The sequence below is a fragment of the Podarcis melisellensis genome, assembly GCF_964234715.1.
Source record: "Podarcis melisellensis genome assembly, chromosome: 6".
NCBI classification, from domain to species: Eukaryota; Metazoa; Chordata; class Lepidosauria; order Squamata; family Lacertidae; genus Podarcis; species Podarcis melisellensis.
This window is the reverse complement of record NC_138538.1, coordinates 13,146,146-13,160,936: the sequence shown is the minus strand read 5'-3', so window position 1 is coordinate 13,160,936 and position 14,791 is coordinate 13,146,146. Positions and strand designations below refer to the sequence as shown.

Sequence of the window (14,791 nt, the reverse complement as noted above, 5' to 3'; positions counted from 1 at the left end):
CCGGTCAGACGGCTGCTGCGGAGCCGGAAACGCGCGGGGCCGGTTGGGTGGAGGAGCTGCGGCGATGTTCGCGCCTTATAACCCGCTTCGGCGCCGCCCCGGCGCGGGAAGAGCGACTGGTTCGCCCAGGGTTACGAAAGGAGGGGTTGGCCATCCGATAAGAGCGGCCGTCGAGGGAGGCAGGAAGAGTTAAACGCCGCCGCCCTCGGGAGGTTCACCTGCGCATCTCGGGACTTTCATCACCGCCAGACGCACCATCAAATCACGGCTGGCATCAGCTCAGTCATGCCCGCGGGTTGCAGGGGGTTGGGCTAGATGAACCGCGGGGTCCCTCCCAACTCTGCAACTTGGCAAGTTTAGGAAACAAACACATACAAACCCGGAATGCCCAAGCGGTTCTCGAATGCAGACCATGGTTTCGAGCCATGGGCACATTGTATAGTGCGGTGCGCACTGCTGCCTTTGAAAAACTCTGACTCCAGGAAGGCCGGGCCGTGACGTCTGGGATTTGCTTTGTTTTTCGCAGCACGGCTCGCTGCATGTTAATTTACCCGCACGTCCCTCTGGATGTAAACACCCGACAATGGGCATCTTTGATCCTGGCAAGTGCCTGGGAGGCGAGGGGCAGCAATAGAAAACAGACACAGCTGCCTACGCACCATGCATTTAAAGCGCGCGCACACGCCCCGCTACAGTAATCCTGAGAACTGTAGTTAAAGGGGCCAAGAATCGCTTCCCAGTGACGGGTAAGGTGTGGCTCCCATCATTTGCGGTGTGTGTTTCTTTTAAATATATGCCGCCTATGCGGGGGGCGGGGATTGCTGCTGGAGGCTGCTGGTGATTTAGTTTCGTAATCATTTATGTATTTCCGGAGCATTAACAACAGTGCTAAATTTATCAACCCACCCTGGGCCAAGCAGTGAATCAAAGCATTCTTCTGCATGCAAATGCCCTTGCAGCACAGAACCCATCTGTGTCAGGCATCCAGAGTTTGTGTGGCGATAATTGACAAATGCCCTCATGTTTCCTTAGTACATAGAATTGTACTAATTGTTGGAAGGGGTTCCACGGGTCATCTAGTCCAACCCCCTGCAATGCAGGGATATTTTTGCCCATGCTGCCAACTACCATTTGCTGTGTGTTCATTTCTGCTTTACTACACTAAAGGGTATATATGATGCCGAAAGGAATGCGTTTTCATGTTACGTTTCATTTGGAGAGCCAGGTGTAAATGGTTTAATCAGTCCAAGGCCTGGTGATTTGGGAACATCTTTGCCTGGTGCCTGAAGATAAGCAATGGGGAGCCACCACGGAAAAGGCCGGTTCACGTGTTCCCACCTTCCAGAGTTCACGTGGAGGCAGCACACAAATGATGGTCGCAGGGTCCAGGTTGGTCCATATGGGGAGAGGCAGTCCTTGGATAGCAGCCCTGGAGTGGGGCTGCTGGAGGAAAGCTGACATTTAAAAGCAGTCATTTGGGCTAGGTGTGTGTTGAGCTCCTTGGAAGGACTGCGTGAAATAATCGAAAGCTAATCCAGAAGGGCAATGACAGGCCTAGACAGCATCTTGAGAAGTAGAGACATCACCTTGCCAACAAAGGTTCGTATAGTTAAAGCTATGGTTTTCCCAGTAGTGATGTATGGAAGTGAGAGCTGGAGCATAAAGAAGGCTGATCGCCGAAGAATTGATGCTTTTGAATTATGGTGATGGAGGAGACTCTTGAGAGTCCCATGGACTGCAAGAAGATCAAACCTCTCCATACTGAAGGAAATCAACCCTGAGTGCTCACTGGAAGGACAGATTGTGAAGCTGAGGCTCCAGTACTTTGGCCACCTCATGAGAAGAGAAGACTCCCTGGAGAAGACCCTGATGTTGGGAAAGATGGAGGGCACAAGGAGAAGGGGGCGACAGAGGACGAGATGGTTGGATAGTGTTTTCGAGGCTACCAGCATGAGTTTGACCAAACTGCGGGAGGCAGTAGAGGACAGAGGTGCCTGGCGTTCTCTGGTCCGTGGGGTCACGAAGAGTCGGACACGACTAAACGACTAAACAACAACAATCCAAATTCTGCCACAAGAAAACCGTATTCTGCAGCCTCTATACAATTGTAGGTAACATGCACCTAATTTTCCCTATAATTAAGTCAGCGTAGAGTCTGGAAGTGTACAGTTGGAAGGGATCCCAAGGATCATCTAGTCCAGTGTTTTTCAACCACTGTTCCGCGGCACACTAGTGTGCCGCGAGATGTTGCCTGGTGTGCCGTGGGAAAAATTGAAAAATTCAAAAGATTTAAAAATAAAGTATTTTATAATTTTTCATATTTCTGTTTACTTACTATTTCATAATAAAGTAATTATAAAATACTTTCTTTGTGTTTATTTGATTCCTATTAAAGAGAATTACTTTATATATAGTCAATATAGGCACAGAGTTATTTTTTTTAACATTTTCTAATGGTGGTGTGCCTCGTGATTTTTTTCATGAAACAAGTGTGCCTTTGCCCAAAAAAGGTTGAAAAACACTGATCTAGTCCAACCCCCTGCAGTGCAGGAATATGCAGCTGGCCCCGTACAGGGATCAAACCTGCAACCTTTGCATTATCAGCACCACGCTCTAACCAACTGAGCTATCCTGGCCTCAACATCCAGCAGCATTTACTATTTTCATTATTTAATCTTGAGTTGTCTGTTGAACCATTATGACTAACCCAGTCAGGTTCTGTCCAGTGTTGGCCATGCAACATGTTTATTAAACAGAGTTTTTATTGCAAACACATAGTTGTTGTTGTTGTTGTTTAGTCGTGTCCAACTCTTCGTGACCCCATTGACCAGAGAACACCAGGCACCTCTGTCCTCCACTGCCTCCCGCAGTTTGGTCAAAACACATAGTACAGACCTGCAAATATAGAGTCCTTCCAAAGGATGTGTTTATGTGTGTGTTTATACAAACCTGCTATGTATTCGGAAGACCCTAGAACTTAACTCTACTAAATTTATTTTCAGATGATAATACAGACTTGGAAGATAAACCCATCCTCATATGATGTTTATTGGTAGCTGCACATATTGCCACATTGCTGACTTACTGCCACATTGGAGATGGATCTTGAAGAGGCTGATTGAAGGATGTGGGAGAGGAACTTAAATGCAGATTAGGTCTAGCTAGAGGAAATGCACAGAGATGTGTTTGTGAGCGTCTGGCGGAACTTTATTGCTTATGCAAATATTTCAGAGAACAAAGGGAAAGTCCCTGCTGTGTTTGCCAGTATATAGCTTTGTAAAAGGTTGGTTTTTCAGTTTTTCAGTTGCTGCATGTATCAGAAAAAAAATTCTGTGGTGTCTGTGTCTTGCATTTTTTTTCCTGACTATGTTGGTCTTGGTCTAGATCTTGTAATGCCCTTTTTGGTTTTTATGGGTTATGTATGTTACACAAGTTAATATAATTACAGACTTGCAGCAAGATTCCTCCTAGTGCCTGAGGATGTCCGATACATGTTTGGTACACACGTGAGGGTGCAAAACATGCCATTTTTAATTTCCAACATCATCATGAGTGTACAAATTTTGTTATTAGTTAGAATTTGTAAAAAAATTAAAAAATAGCACACTGAAAAAAGAAGACCGTGGACTATATTTTTATATCAGTAGCACAGGCCTCTAACTATTTCCCCTCCATTCCCATCTCCGGGATGTTTCAACAGAAAAACACTGTCCCTACGTTTGTCACTTTAAACAAGAGCACCGGTCTCTTATTCACTGGCATCTAACTTTGGAGGTGCATATGGCCACAATGGCACGTCTGCAGCAACTCGCAGAATAGGGAAAGGCTGTAGAGCACCTTGTACACAGAAGAGGGAAAATTTAAAGCAGGGAGCAGCAACTTCTTTGGGCCTGGGGGCACATTTGGAATCTTGATAAAGTGCCATCGGTGCCCATGGGGCATGGCACGACACAAAAATGGCCACCCCTTCGAAAAGTGCAGGAAGGGGAGCCATGATGCAGGCCTTTCACCATCCCCAATCAATTTATTTTTTTTAAAAAGGCACCTACATTAGCCATCATGGGACGTGGGTGGCACTGTGGTCTAAACCACAGAGCCTCTTGGGCTTGCTGATCAGAAGGTCGGCAGTTTGAATTCCCACGATGGGGTGAGCTCCCGTTGCTCTGTCCCTGCTCCTGCCAACATAGCAGTTCGAAAGCACGTCTAAGTGCAAGTAGATAAATAGGTACCACTCTGGTGGGAAGGTAAATGGCGTTTCCGTGAGCTGCTCTGGTTCGCCAGAAGTGGCTTAGTCATGCTGGCCTCATGATCCGGAAGCTGTCTGCGGACAAACGCTGGCTCCCTCAGCCTATAGAGCGAGATGAGCAGGCAACCCCAGAGTTGTCCACGACTGGACCTAATGGTCAGGGTTACCTTTACCTTTACATTAGCCATCGCCACACTCACTCAGGGTGTCCTTTGTACCTTTCAGGACAGAAGGGAGGGAGGGTGGGTGTCCAGTCCTAGGACCCCATGAAATGTGGGCATGTTTAAGGGGGCATGTTCAATGTCATAAAGACTGAGCTAGTGCAAACAGGAGATGAGTGGCAAGAGCGAACAGGCTCTCATTGAGGGAGTTTTAAAGGAATATTTTCCGAGATCTTTTGTGGGCGCTGCAAGAGGCATCATGTTGCCACCTTCCAAATTAGAGGGTGGTGGGACAAGCCAGGTTCAAATCCCTACTTGCGCATGAAGCTCACTGGGCGACTTGAGGCTGGTCACATTTTCCTCAGCCTCGTCTCCCTCATAGGATTGTTGTTGAGCAATTCCCCCCAGTAGTGAGCATTCCTGAAGGAATTATCCCCATATGTGGAAAAAACAGATTTCCTATTTAAAAACATGTATCTCAGACACAGTAAACTGTTCAGTAGCCAAAAATCCTATATTATCTTGCATATAATTCTGCAACTGGTCTCCCAACTGCTGCACAATTTCTCTTCAACCCCGAAAAAAGGAAAGCACGGACTTGTATTCACCAATACTTAGCTGTGACTCGACAGGCAATGAGACTCAAGCTGTGTCCCATTGGTTTTAATGGGGCTTTGAAATGAACTGTGATACTGGATGCACAGTAGCAACCAACCCATATAGTGGGCTGTGTTTAAACTGAATGCATAGATTTCCCTGGGCTGTTCATCTCCAGTATGCCAATGCTACACACAGTCTGGGATGCCATGCTTGCAGAACCTGAATGCAAGGAGCAGGGATATTAGCCTCGTTCTGAGGTTCTCCAGGGAACAGAATTAAGTGTCAGTGAGAGGAGCTGGAAATCAAGGGCTACATGGTCATACACAACCTTCCAGAGGCCACGTGCAAGTGGTGGTTGGGGCCAGAGTCAAAAGTGGCCGGAGCAACAGAGGCAACTCTTGCAATGCGCAGCAAGAAAGGGCACAAAGTAAGCCTGCATTGAAGGCAACGAGTAATGACAGGCTGTGCCCCCTTCCCTGCTATGCTCTCCCCCCTTCAGCTCTTCCTAAACTCTGGGTCCAGAAATCGAGGCAATGTGATTTAAACTAGGCACTGGATGCATGGAAACACCATTAAGGTATTTTGCATATTTTGCAGGTCCAGCATTGCAGGTCTCAGCCTGCTTTAGCCAAATGGGGATCCATATGTCACATACACCGCAAAGTCCTTTTCACCTACATCATTGTAACTGAGGAAAGCTTCCAAGCAAAAAGAAATAAATGCCGTTTTTCTCTCCGTGTGTGCAATCAATAGTTTCCTTTGCTGCAGACGTTATATGCAAACAAGCAGCCTGATCTTTGCGAATACTTCACCATTAGCATGCGTTGCCAAATATATAGATAGATCTTTCCCTTTCATGAGAAGAAGGAGTGAAACCTTCCTGGGAGATACCTTTCGTTTCAAAATCAGGAGTGCAAATAAGGGGTCTGTGATCCATTGCAGAATTCAAGAAAGTATGACGTCTCCATAAGCACAGTCCTCTTCCACAGCCAGGTTATAGTGCCCTCCGCTGCCTCCTTTATAGGCGCTCGTAACAATTCTGAGCCAGCCCTTCTCACCCTGCAAGATGAGAGGAAACTGCATTAGTCATGGGCTCAAGTGACTCTTCTCCTGCTGCTGCCGCCACCCTTGGAACCCTCACCCAACACACACTGACTGTGTACAAGTTGGAAGGAATAAGGGCAATTGTCCTGGATCTGCCCCAGAGCATGCAGGAAGGGGTGATGCAGGATTAAGCAACCTGTGGCTCTCTGGGTGTTGTTGGGATGCCCATCAGCCCCAGTGATCAAGGATGATGGGAGTTGTGATCCAACAACTTTTGGAAAGCCACACCTTTTCAATCCCTGATGCAGTGGGATATTTGGATGTTGCATGCAAGGCATGGCATGACAGACACACAACTATTTATTTACCTGCCAGAGAGAAGGAAGGAAAAGGTGGGCTTAAGTCCCAAAATCCACCCCCCAAAATGGCCTGGCCTATTGCTAAAACATCAATGCCTCTGGCTTGCCAGGCATCACACCATTTCCTGATCCCTAAATGGACACAGTCCATTGGGGTTTTTATCAGCTCTGGTGGTCTTGCACCCAAACACTCTGGCAAGTGATCCTGCGGCATTCAGAAGATTCTCACACGTAGGAGCAGGTGCAGATTTCTGGACCAAACTCCAAGTGCTTAAACAGTAGTTGAAAAACACATCCCCGATCTTTGTACATGTAGGGTTTGCACCTACACAGAGTTGTGCAGCTCTTGGGGCCTGCCAGAAAGCTGTAATCAAACATGAAGGGCTGAATTCCTTCCTATTAGAGCAGGAATGGTGAATATTTAGCCCTCTGGATGTTGTACACACAAACACACACGTCTCTTTTATGGCTGCTCTGTGCTTCCTACCCATGGCTGTCCCCAAGAGTTCCGGACGATCCAGAATTCAGTTCCATTTTCTACGCCCCAGCCAGCAATGGAGATTATGTGGTTTATCATGGGTTGGGCGTTGTATTCTTTATAAATTCCTCCAGTGTATGCTTCCAGCTTCGAAGTCGCCATGATCCCACAGCTGTTTTAAAGAATACAGAACAATGACATCAAAGCAGCCTTAAGATGCTACTGATAAGTTGAAACTTTCAATGTCCACTCTAGATAGCACCGCAAAAGTCACAACCTGATACAAAAGCTTCAATCTTTATCTCGTGAGCAAAACCCAGCCAGATGGGCAGGGTATAAATAATAAAATTATTATTAATAAAATTATTAAATAGAAAGCTGCTGCAGCAAGGAGCAGAGGTTACTTTAACTTGCCCCTTGGTAGGTTGGAGCCATAATCACCATAATCCTTCTGCCAGTGAAACAAACAAGCTTTGTAAGTAATATCAAAGCTGTTACCCAGTGCACCCCAAAGTCAGTTTCCACCTTTACCATCCCTTCTAGGAGGACAAAACTTATTGTCCTCTTAGCTAGTCACCAGCTGCCACATAATCAACAAATTGAGGCATTCCTAAGGCCACTAAATCAATTGGACAATGTACTGAATCAATGGACGAATTACTTGGTCCAATCACTTGACAAATCACTGTATCAAATCAACAAATCAACTGGTCACACCCATCCCCTAAATTTAAAGCACACAGCTTCCTCCAAAGAATCTTGGGAGTGGTAGTTTACTCTTCGCAGGGCTACAATTCACAGCACCCTTAATGAACTACAGTTCCCAGAATTCTTTGGGGGCAAGTCCTGGGCTTTAACTGTATGGGGTGGATGTGCCGGTCTCTTTTGAAGCGTAACGAAAGTTCTCAATTCTCAAATGGCACTGGGTTAATAAAGTATAACATAAACATGGCAGATTCCAAAACCAGATAAACTGAGCCACCGGTCTTTCTTGAACCACTGCAATAGGCTATTTGAAATAACTGCAATTATTTGCATGCTTTCATGTGTTACTACCTAGACACTGGCTACAAAGGTTTAGCTTCTGTACCTGACGGGTCCATTCACATAGACTTCTGCCATGATTTTCTCTCGCCCACTGACACTTCCATAATCTCCAACTTTCCACAACGTGTAATTCTTTAGTGCATGGCATTGACCAAAAGTGATGCATGTGCCACACTGGTTAAACTTCTTGCATTCTGAAAAATGAACAGGCGCATTTAACTGAAAGAAACTTTCCTTTTATCCAGTGGCTATAAACAATGAAATGAAGGGTGGACTCAAACGTAGTGCTCAGTGAAGGTTCCATCACCGTAATGAGTTCTCCTTGCACAATGGAGCATGCCCCCCCCTCTCCTCCCCGCCACCACGCACCCCCAAAATCTGTACTAGGAATCGTCCCCCCAATGTCCTGGAGCAGATTTGGGGAGGGCACAGGGTAAGCGCAATGGACGACAGGGAAGGAAATCTTATTTCACAAGCAGAAATCTGTGCACCAACAATTTGCATTAGCTGAAGACAGCCCTAGGTTTCACCATATCCCCTTGACACACTGCTTGCGAGAAAAGGGGAAATGTGTAAAAAAACAAAAACAAAACCCAAACAGGCGCGTCTTTTGATGTTGTGCTTTTTGACCAAGTTGCAGACTAGAAGAAATTGGAGGAGATAGCTGGTGGGGAGTTTTTTTTTGGGGGGGGGCATGTTGAGCGAGAAAAACACTTTTGAAGATAGGAGAATTCCACCGTATAGCTAGAATTAGTCTTACCCAATATTTCTGGAGTGTGGAGCTTCTTTGGGTCTACTGACTAAAGAGGAAGGAGCCCAAGGTTGGAAAGTACAGTCATACCTTGGGTTACAGACGCTTCAGGTTGCACATTTTTGGGTTGTGCATGGCGCTGAACCCGGAAGTACAGGAACGGGTTACTTCCGGGTTTCAGTGCTCGTGAAGAGGAGGAGTTTGGATTTGATACCCCGCTTTATCACTACCCGAAGGAGTCTCAAAGCGGCTAACATTCTCCTTTCCCTTCCTCCCCCACAACAAACACTCTGTGAGGTGAGTGGGGCTGAGAGACTTCAGAGAAGTGTGACTTCAGAGAAGGTTACCCAGCAGCTGCATGTGGAGGAGCGGAGACGCGAACCCGGTTCCCCAGATTACGTGACTACCGCTCTTAACCACTACACCACACTAGCTCTCATACCACACTGGCTCGTGCATGTACAGAAGCACCAAATCGCAACCCGTGCGTGCGCAGACACGGCGCTGCGGGTTGCAAATGTGCCTCCCACATGGATCACATTCGCAACCCGAGTGTCCACTGTACAGAGAAGCAGGGAAGGGAATAGGCTGAAATAATTACAACTTGCACTTGGGAGGGGACGGGATTGATAGCAGAAAACAGGGGCAGACTCTTTGTTCTCCTGATCCCTTACCTATCTAAAAAGAAAAAAGAAAAAAAGAAATTGTCCAGAAGCAAGCACCTTACTTTCTTTCTTTCTTCCTTATATATATATATATATATATTTCTACTGCGTCAGGCCAACACAGCTACCTACCTGAACCTTTCCTATCTGTGACACCCTCCCAGTTTCTTTGTTAATCCTTATCTCCACCAAGACCATTGGTTCTTTTTAAGTGCTAATGGCTTTGGGATACTCTGTAAGAAAAGCCACCAAGAAATATAATAAATGAATGAATACTACTAGAGATGAGGGGGGAAGGGGCAATTGCATTTACTCAATAGGAGAACAAGGATAGGAAGGGAAGGCCATAAACTGCCTTGCTGCACAGGCTATCTGCTTGAATACAAGCACATTGTAACTGCTGAGAGAAATCTGCTTTTAAAAAAGGAGAATATGGTACTAACCAATCCATCTCTCTCCAGACTTTGTTTCCCTCTGATGAAGTGTGATTACACCACAGACTGTCCCTCTCTCTTTCTCCCTCTCCTCCTCCTACTTTTATTAAATGCATTTTCTTCTCCCTGCCATCCTTCCTCCTCTTTCTCATGTGATTAGCTTTGGTGATGGAAGCACAAATGTTGAAATTTATTTTTATCCTTGTGGTCTTGCATGTGTCATCTTGTAAACAGAGGGCTGTACCCAAAGGTGAGTTCTATTTAGAGGAGACCCACTAAGATCTATTAATTTCAATGGGTCTACTCTTGAGTATTCACAAGGAGACAGAAGAGGCTTCCTTCCTCCGTACGGACACATCCCTAGTTATTTTGTACCTTAGTGTGGGTTTTAATCATAACACTCCTCATCTTGCAATTTCAGCTGACAGGCAGGTTATAAATATTATAGATTAGATAGACCAGTGATTCTCAAAGGGTGTGGCAGTAAGATTCAAGGACACTAAATTTTTTGAACATTTCAGTGCAGTATAGTATAATAAAGTATCAGAACATATATTTAATTTGCAGAAAATGGGTAGATATCTTTTCAAAATTGACTATTCTTCTACAGTTTCACACGACATATTGTTGTGAACAGGGACTTTCAATTCTGACAAATATGAAAGATCAGGAAAGAGAGCAGCTTATTTGTGCTGATGAGGAGATGAAAGTTTGCTTGTTTCAAGCCAGACCTAAGATAAATGAGATGACCTGGCAAAACATGTGCACATCTTTCATTAAGGTACATATGTAAGAGGCTCGTTTGTAATTATATTTTGGGAATGATTCATGTTCTTATGTAGCTGCATTGTTTTATACTTTCTGGATGTCCCATGATAGCAGAACCATGTTCTACAGTTATAAATCAAGCACTGCTAGGAGTTTTTTGTTTTGTTTTCCAGTGTACAGTGGAACCTTGGCTCCCGAGCGCCTTGGGAGCCAAACATTCCACCTCCTGAAAGTTCTTTGGAAGCCAAATGTCTGGTGCTGCTTATGCGGCTTCCGATTGGCTGCAGGAAGCTCCTGCAGCCAATCGGAAGCCATGCCTTGGTTCCCAAACTGTTTTGTTAGTCAAACAGACTCCCGGAATGGATTAAGTTCAGGAACCAAGGTTCCACTGTATCAGTGGCGCAAACAATTTTTTATTCTGAAAGTGTGGCCCAGAGACAAAAGTTTGAGAACCCCTGAGCTAGAGAAGCAGGTAAGATAAACTCACTTTGATCTTTAGCTTGGTAGTTGTTGCAGGTCTCATCTGGGATGCCGTGCTCATTAGCATACTTCCATACTGCATTGTGGTCTCCCCCATGACAGCTGCCGGCATCGGCGCAGTCGAGAACATGCTGGACTGACAGGTATGCAGAGGGCCAAGCAGCTTTCCTCTTTATGTTGATGCGATCTGGGGGGGGGGGGTGACAAACCAGCAATTGGTGGAAGACAGCTTTTTTTAAGAAAAAGAATCAACTACCTTTTATCAAATTTACAGAATAAACACATTAGCAATGTTTGGATCTTCCCACTCCCACTGTAGCGGAACTCAAACCGCCGGGACCACATAACACCGGTTCTGAGAGATCTGCACTGGCTCCCAGTACGTTTCCGAGCACGATTCAAAGTGTTGGTGCTGACCTTTAAAGCCCTAAACGGCCTCGGTCCTGTATACCTGAAGGAGCGTCTCCACCCCCATCGTTCAGCCCGGACACTGAGATCCAGCGCCGAGGGCCTTCTGGCGGTTCCCTCATTGCGAGAAGTGAGGCTACAGGGAACCAGGCAGAGGGACTTCTCGGTAGTGGCACCCGCCCTGTGGAATGCCCTCCCATCAGATGTCAAAGAGATAAAGAATTACCTGACATTCAGAAGACATCTTAAGGCAGCCCTGTTCAGGGAAGTTTTTAATATGTAATGCTGTACTGTTTTTAACACTGATTGGGAGCCGCCCAGAGTGGCTGGGGAAACTCAGCCAGATGGACGGGGTATAAATAATAAATTATTATTATTATTATTATTATTATTATTATTATTATTATTATTATTATTATTATTATTATATCAAACATAACCCGTTGATACAAATTACAAAAGAAACAAAGGACACTTGGTTAAAAAAATTTTTTTAAAAAATAAACATCATTCCACACTTCCCCATGAGTTTCTGGTGGTTTGTAAGCGTGTTCCTTTTTTTAAAAAAAAGCGCATGTAACAAAATTAAACCAGCTGTTGGAAAAACCCTTAAATGTATTGTGTCATCTTCTTCTTTAATGCACCTCGCTAGTCAGTTTCTCCATTAATATTAAGCCCCAAACATATACAAACTGAAGATCAAAGAGGTTTGTATCCAGAGATCTCCAGTATTTAACCACTACCAGGCATAACGCCATCATGAGTAAGACAAGTTTTTTGGGCTTGGGAGCACATAGGTTTTGCTGCTTGCTGTGGGCAATGAAGAATACTCTTTCAGCGGGGGGGGGGGGGCGGGGACTGGCAAGGGGGGGGGGAAGCCTACTCTGAAGGTGCACACTGGAGAACCCAGATATACCCTGTATATATAGGGACCTGCAGCATTCTATAGTTCAGAGAACATTTTAAGTTGACAGCTCCAACAGGCCTGCAACAAAACGTTGCAGCCTGGAATGTTTATCCTCAAAGTTCCAGCCAGTCAGCTATGGCTGCCCTCCAGAATATTCCATCCAATTCCCCTTCCTAGGTTTTTCTGCTTAATTTCCCTTCCCCAACTTGGGTGTCCTCCATGAGTTTTGGACTACAGCACCCATCATCCCTCATCATCGTCTGATATGCTGATTGAAGGCATAGTCAAAAACAGTGGAAAATATTTGGAAGGTACCAAGCTGGGGAAGGCTGATCTATAGAAAGGGGGGGGCGCATTTTTGACTGCCTCATTGTGGTTTGCAGAAGCGGAACAAACCAGAGTTCCTGGTTGAGACACAGCATTGCGCCAGTGATCATGGTTTGTTTTTTCCACACACTATCGAGGAGGAGACAAACATATCAGAAGGGGGAATGCATGGTAAACCATTAACTAGGTTACCAATTAACCATTAAACCTGGATTTAAAAAGTGGGATGGGGGTTTAATATGGACTGGCTTTCCGATGACAGCAACGTCACGTGGATGTTGCACAATACTTGATTGCTCCAAACACCATGATAGAGGGTCACGTGAAAGCACCCTCTCTGTACTGGATGTGGGAACTGATAAAGGATGCCCACCAGATGCATTGCCAACCATCCCACACATCTCCATACCTGCAAAGGCGCTGGTGCTGCCATGAGCCCAACACGACCCACAGTACTGTGGGATGTGCTGGTTGCGTGTGGTGCTCACATAGTTGACTCCATTTATGTTTCTCCAGTCCCAGCTCTTGGGTAGTTTTGAGATGTCCATGTTTTCATGGGGACGAGGGTAGGTTCTGTTGGAGAATGGGGAGAGGACAGAAGAAAGCAAGTGACTGGTTTTCCCCCCTTTATCTGATAAGAGATGACAAGAAAATCCTTCACTGCTTTGTCATGATTCCCTCCAACTTTTTGCTGGGCAGTCACACGGCAGCTGCTAGCAGCAAACTTCCTCAAAAGAGACACACTAACCTGTCTCAAGCACTTAATGCAGCCTTTTGCCATCTCCTTATGGGAGCAACAGCATTAAGAAGTAAACCCTGGAGCAGTGACGTGTGAATTTAGGGTGCAGGGTGGAATTTAAGATACAACTCCCAGGTTTTGCAGCTGGAACATGGGGAGCTGTCAGGCCATCTAGCCCTGTCTGCACAGACTGGCAGCAGCTCTCCAGAGGGTCAGGCAGGAGTCAGTTTCCCAGCCCTACCTTGAGATGCCGGGGACTGGAACCCGGGACCCTCTGTTTGCAAAGCAGATAATCTATGGTCCTTCCCCAAAGTTAGGGCTCTAAGAAGAGACCCACCAAATTGAAAGCAAGCCCCCACCCCAAACGTGCATTATTGTGTAGCCTGCCCAGGCATTTTAATTTTAATTTATTTCCCACTTTTCCTCCAAAGAGCTCAAGGTGGCCCCCATGGCTCTCCCTCTCTCCATTTTATCCTCACGACAACCCTGTGAGGCAGCTCTGCTGGAGACTGTGCTTGGACCCAGCAAGATTCTCCCAAGTACTAGTTGGACACACTTAGCCCCTACACCAGTGGTTCCCAATTAGCTAAGGACGACAGACCCCTCCTTTTTCAAAAGCCAAGCCATGGACCCCCTACTTTTGAAAATTTGGATATTGCTGTTGTATTTTTTGTTATGTTAATGGTGCTGCAGACTCTCTGAGTGGGTTACATGGACTGCCTGGGGTCTGCGGACCACAAATTGGGAAGTACTGCCCTAAGCCACATCTCCTGTCTATTAAAGCCACAGACAGGCTGCAGAACCAGGACGTCCGTGGGAAGGAAATAGGACAAATTCATGGAGGCTATTTGCTTGGCTCTACACGTGACAGCGATATGCTGCCTGCAGGTTCAGAGACAGCTGGGAAGCCACCACCCCGCAATTCTTTATGTAAGGCCAGACGAAATAAGGGCGCTCCAAGGCGCGTTTGGCGTCCTGCTGCGCCCTCAAGCGCCGCAACAGCGTCTCCAAATCCAGCCAGCGCCTCTCCAAGCCGGCAGGATGGAGATCCGGGTTCGGAAGACGACTGGGCGCTTGGCGCCTTACCTGATCCCCGGAGGTCTCTTCGCCATCGGCTTGTGGCAGCTCTGGCCCTCCTTGAAGTAGACGCCGGCTGCGGACGCCGCGCACAGGAGGGCGCCCGCGGCGAGCGCCAGGAGGAGGAGGCGCCCAGGCGGGGTCATCGTCGCCGGACTCCTGGGTCCTTCTGGGGAGAGGAGCCGAGAGGAGGCAGCTGCTGCTCGTGCTGTCCCTGCGGTCGCCGGGTCTCAATCTGCGCCGGCAATTTCGAAAGGGGAAGTTTTTGAGGCAAGGCTGCGCAAATCAGGGGAGGAGGCG

The 14,791-nt window shown here is 46.5% G+C and overlaps 1 protein-coding gene and 1 long non-coding RNA gene across 2 annotated transcripts; one reads left to right on the top strand and one right to left on the bottom strand.

Annotated features, from left to right (window-relative positions):
• Positions 1 to 2,593: 2,593 nt before the first annotated feature.
• LOC309373232 lies at positions 2,594 to 3,952 on the top strand. The gene is made up of 2 exons (XR_014169881.1): positions 2,594 to 2,783; positions 2,894 to 3,952. It is a non-coding gene; the product is annotated as an uncharacterized lncRNA (long non-coding RNA).
• On the bottom strand, positions 3,186 to 14,789 carry LOC309373051 (cathepsin Z-like). The gene is made up of 6 exons (XM_081917250.1): positions 14,501 to 14,789; positions 13,085 to 13,248; positions 11,041 to 11,220; positions 7,979 to 8,129; positions 6,898 to 7,060; positions 3,186 to 6,066 (listed from the first exon to the last, which is right to left on the bottom strand). Exons 1-6 carry the CDS (start codon positions 14,635 to 14,637, stop codon positions 5,953 to 5,955), a joined length of 909 nt encoding a protein of 302 aa, XP_081773376.1. The 5' UTR covers positions 14,638 to 14,789; the 3' UTR covers positions 3,186 to 5,952.
• Positions 14,790 to 14,791: the final 2 nt, after the last annotated feature.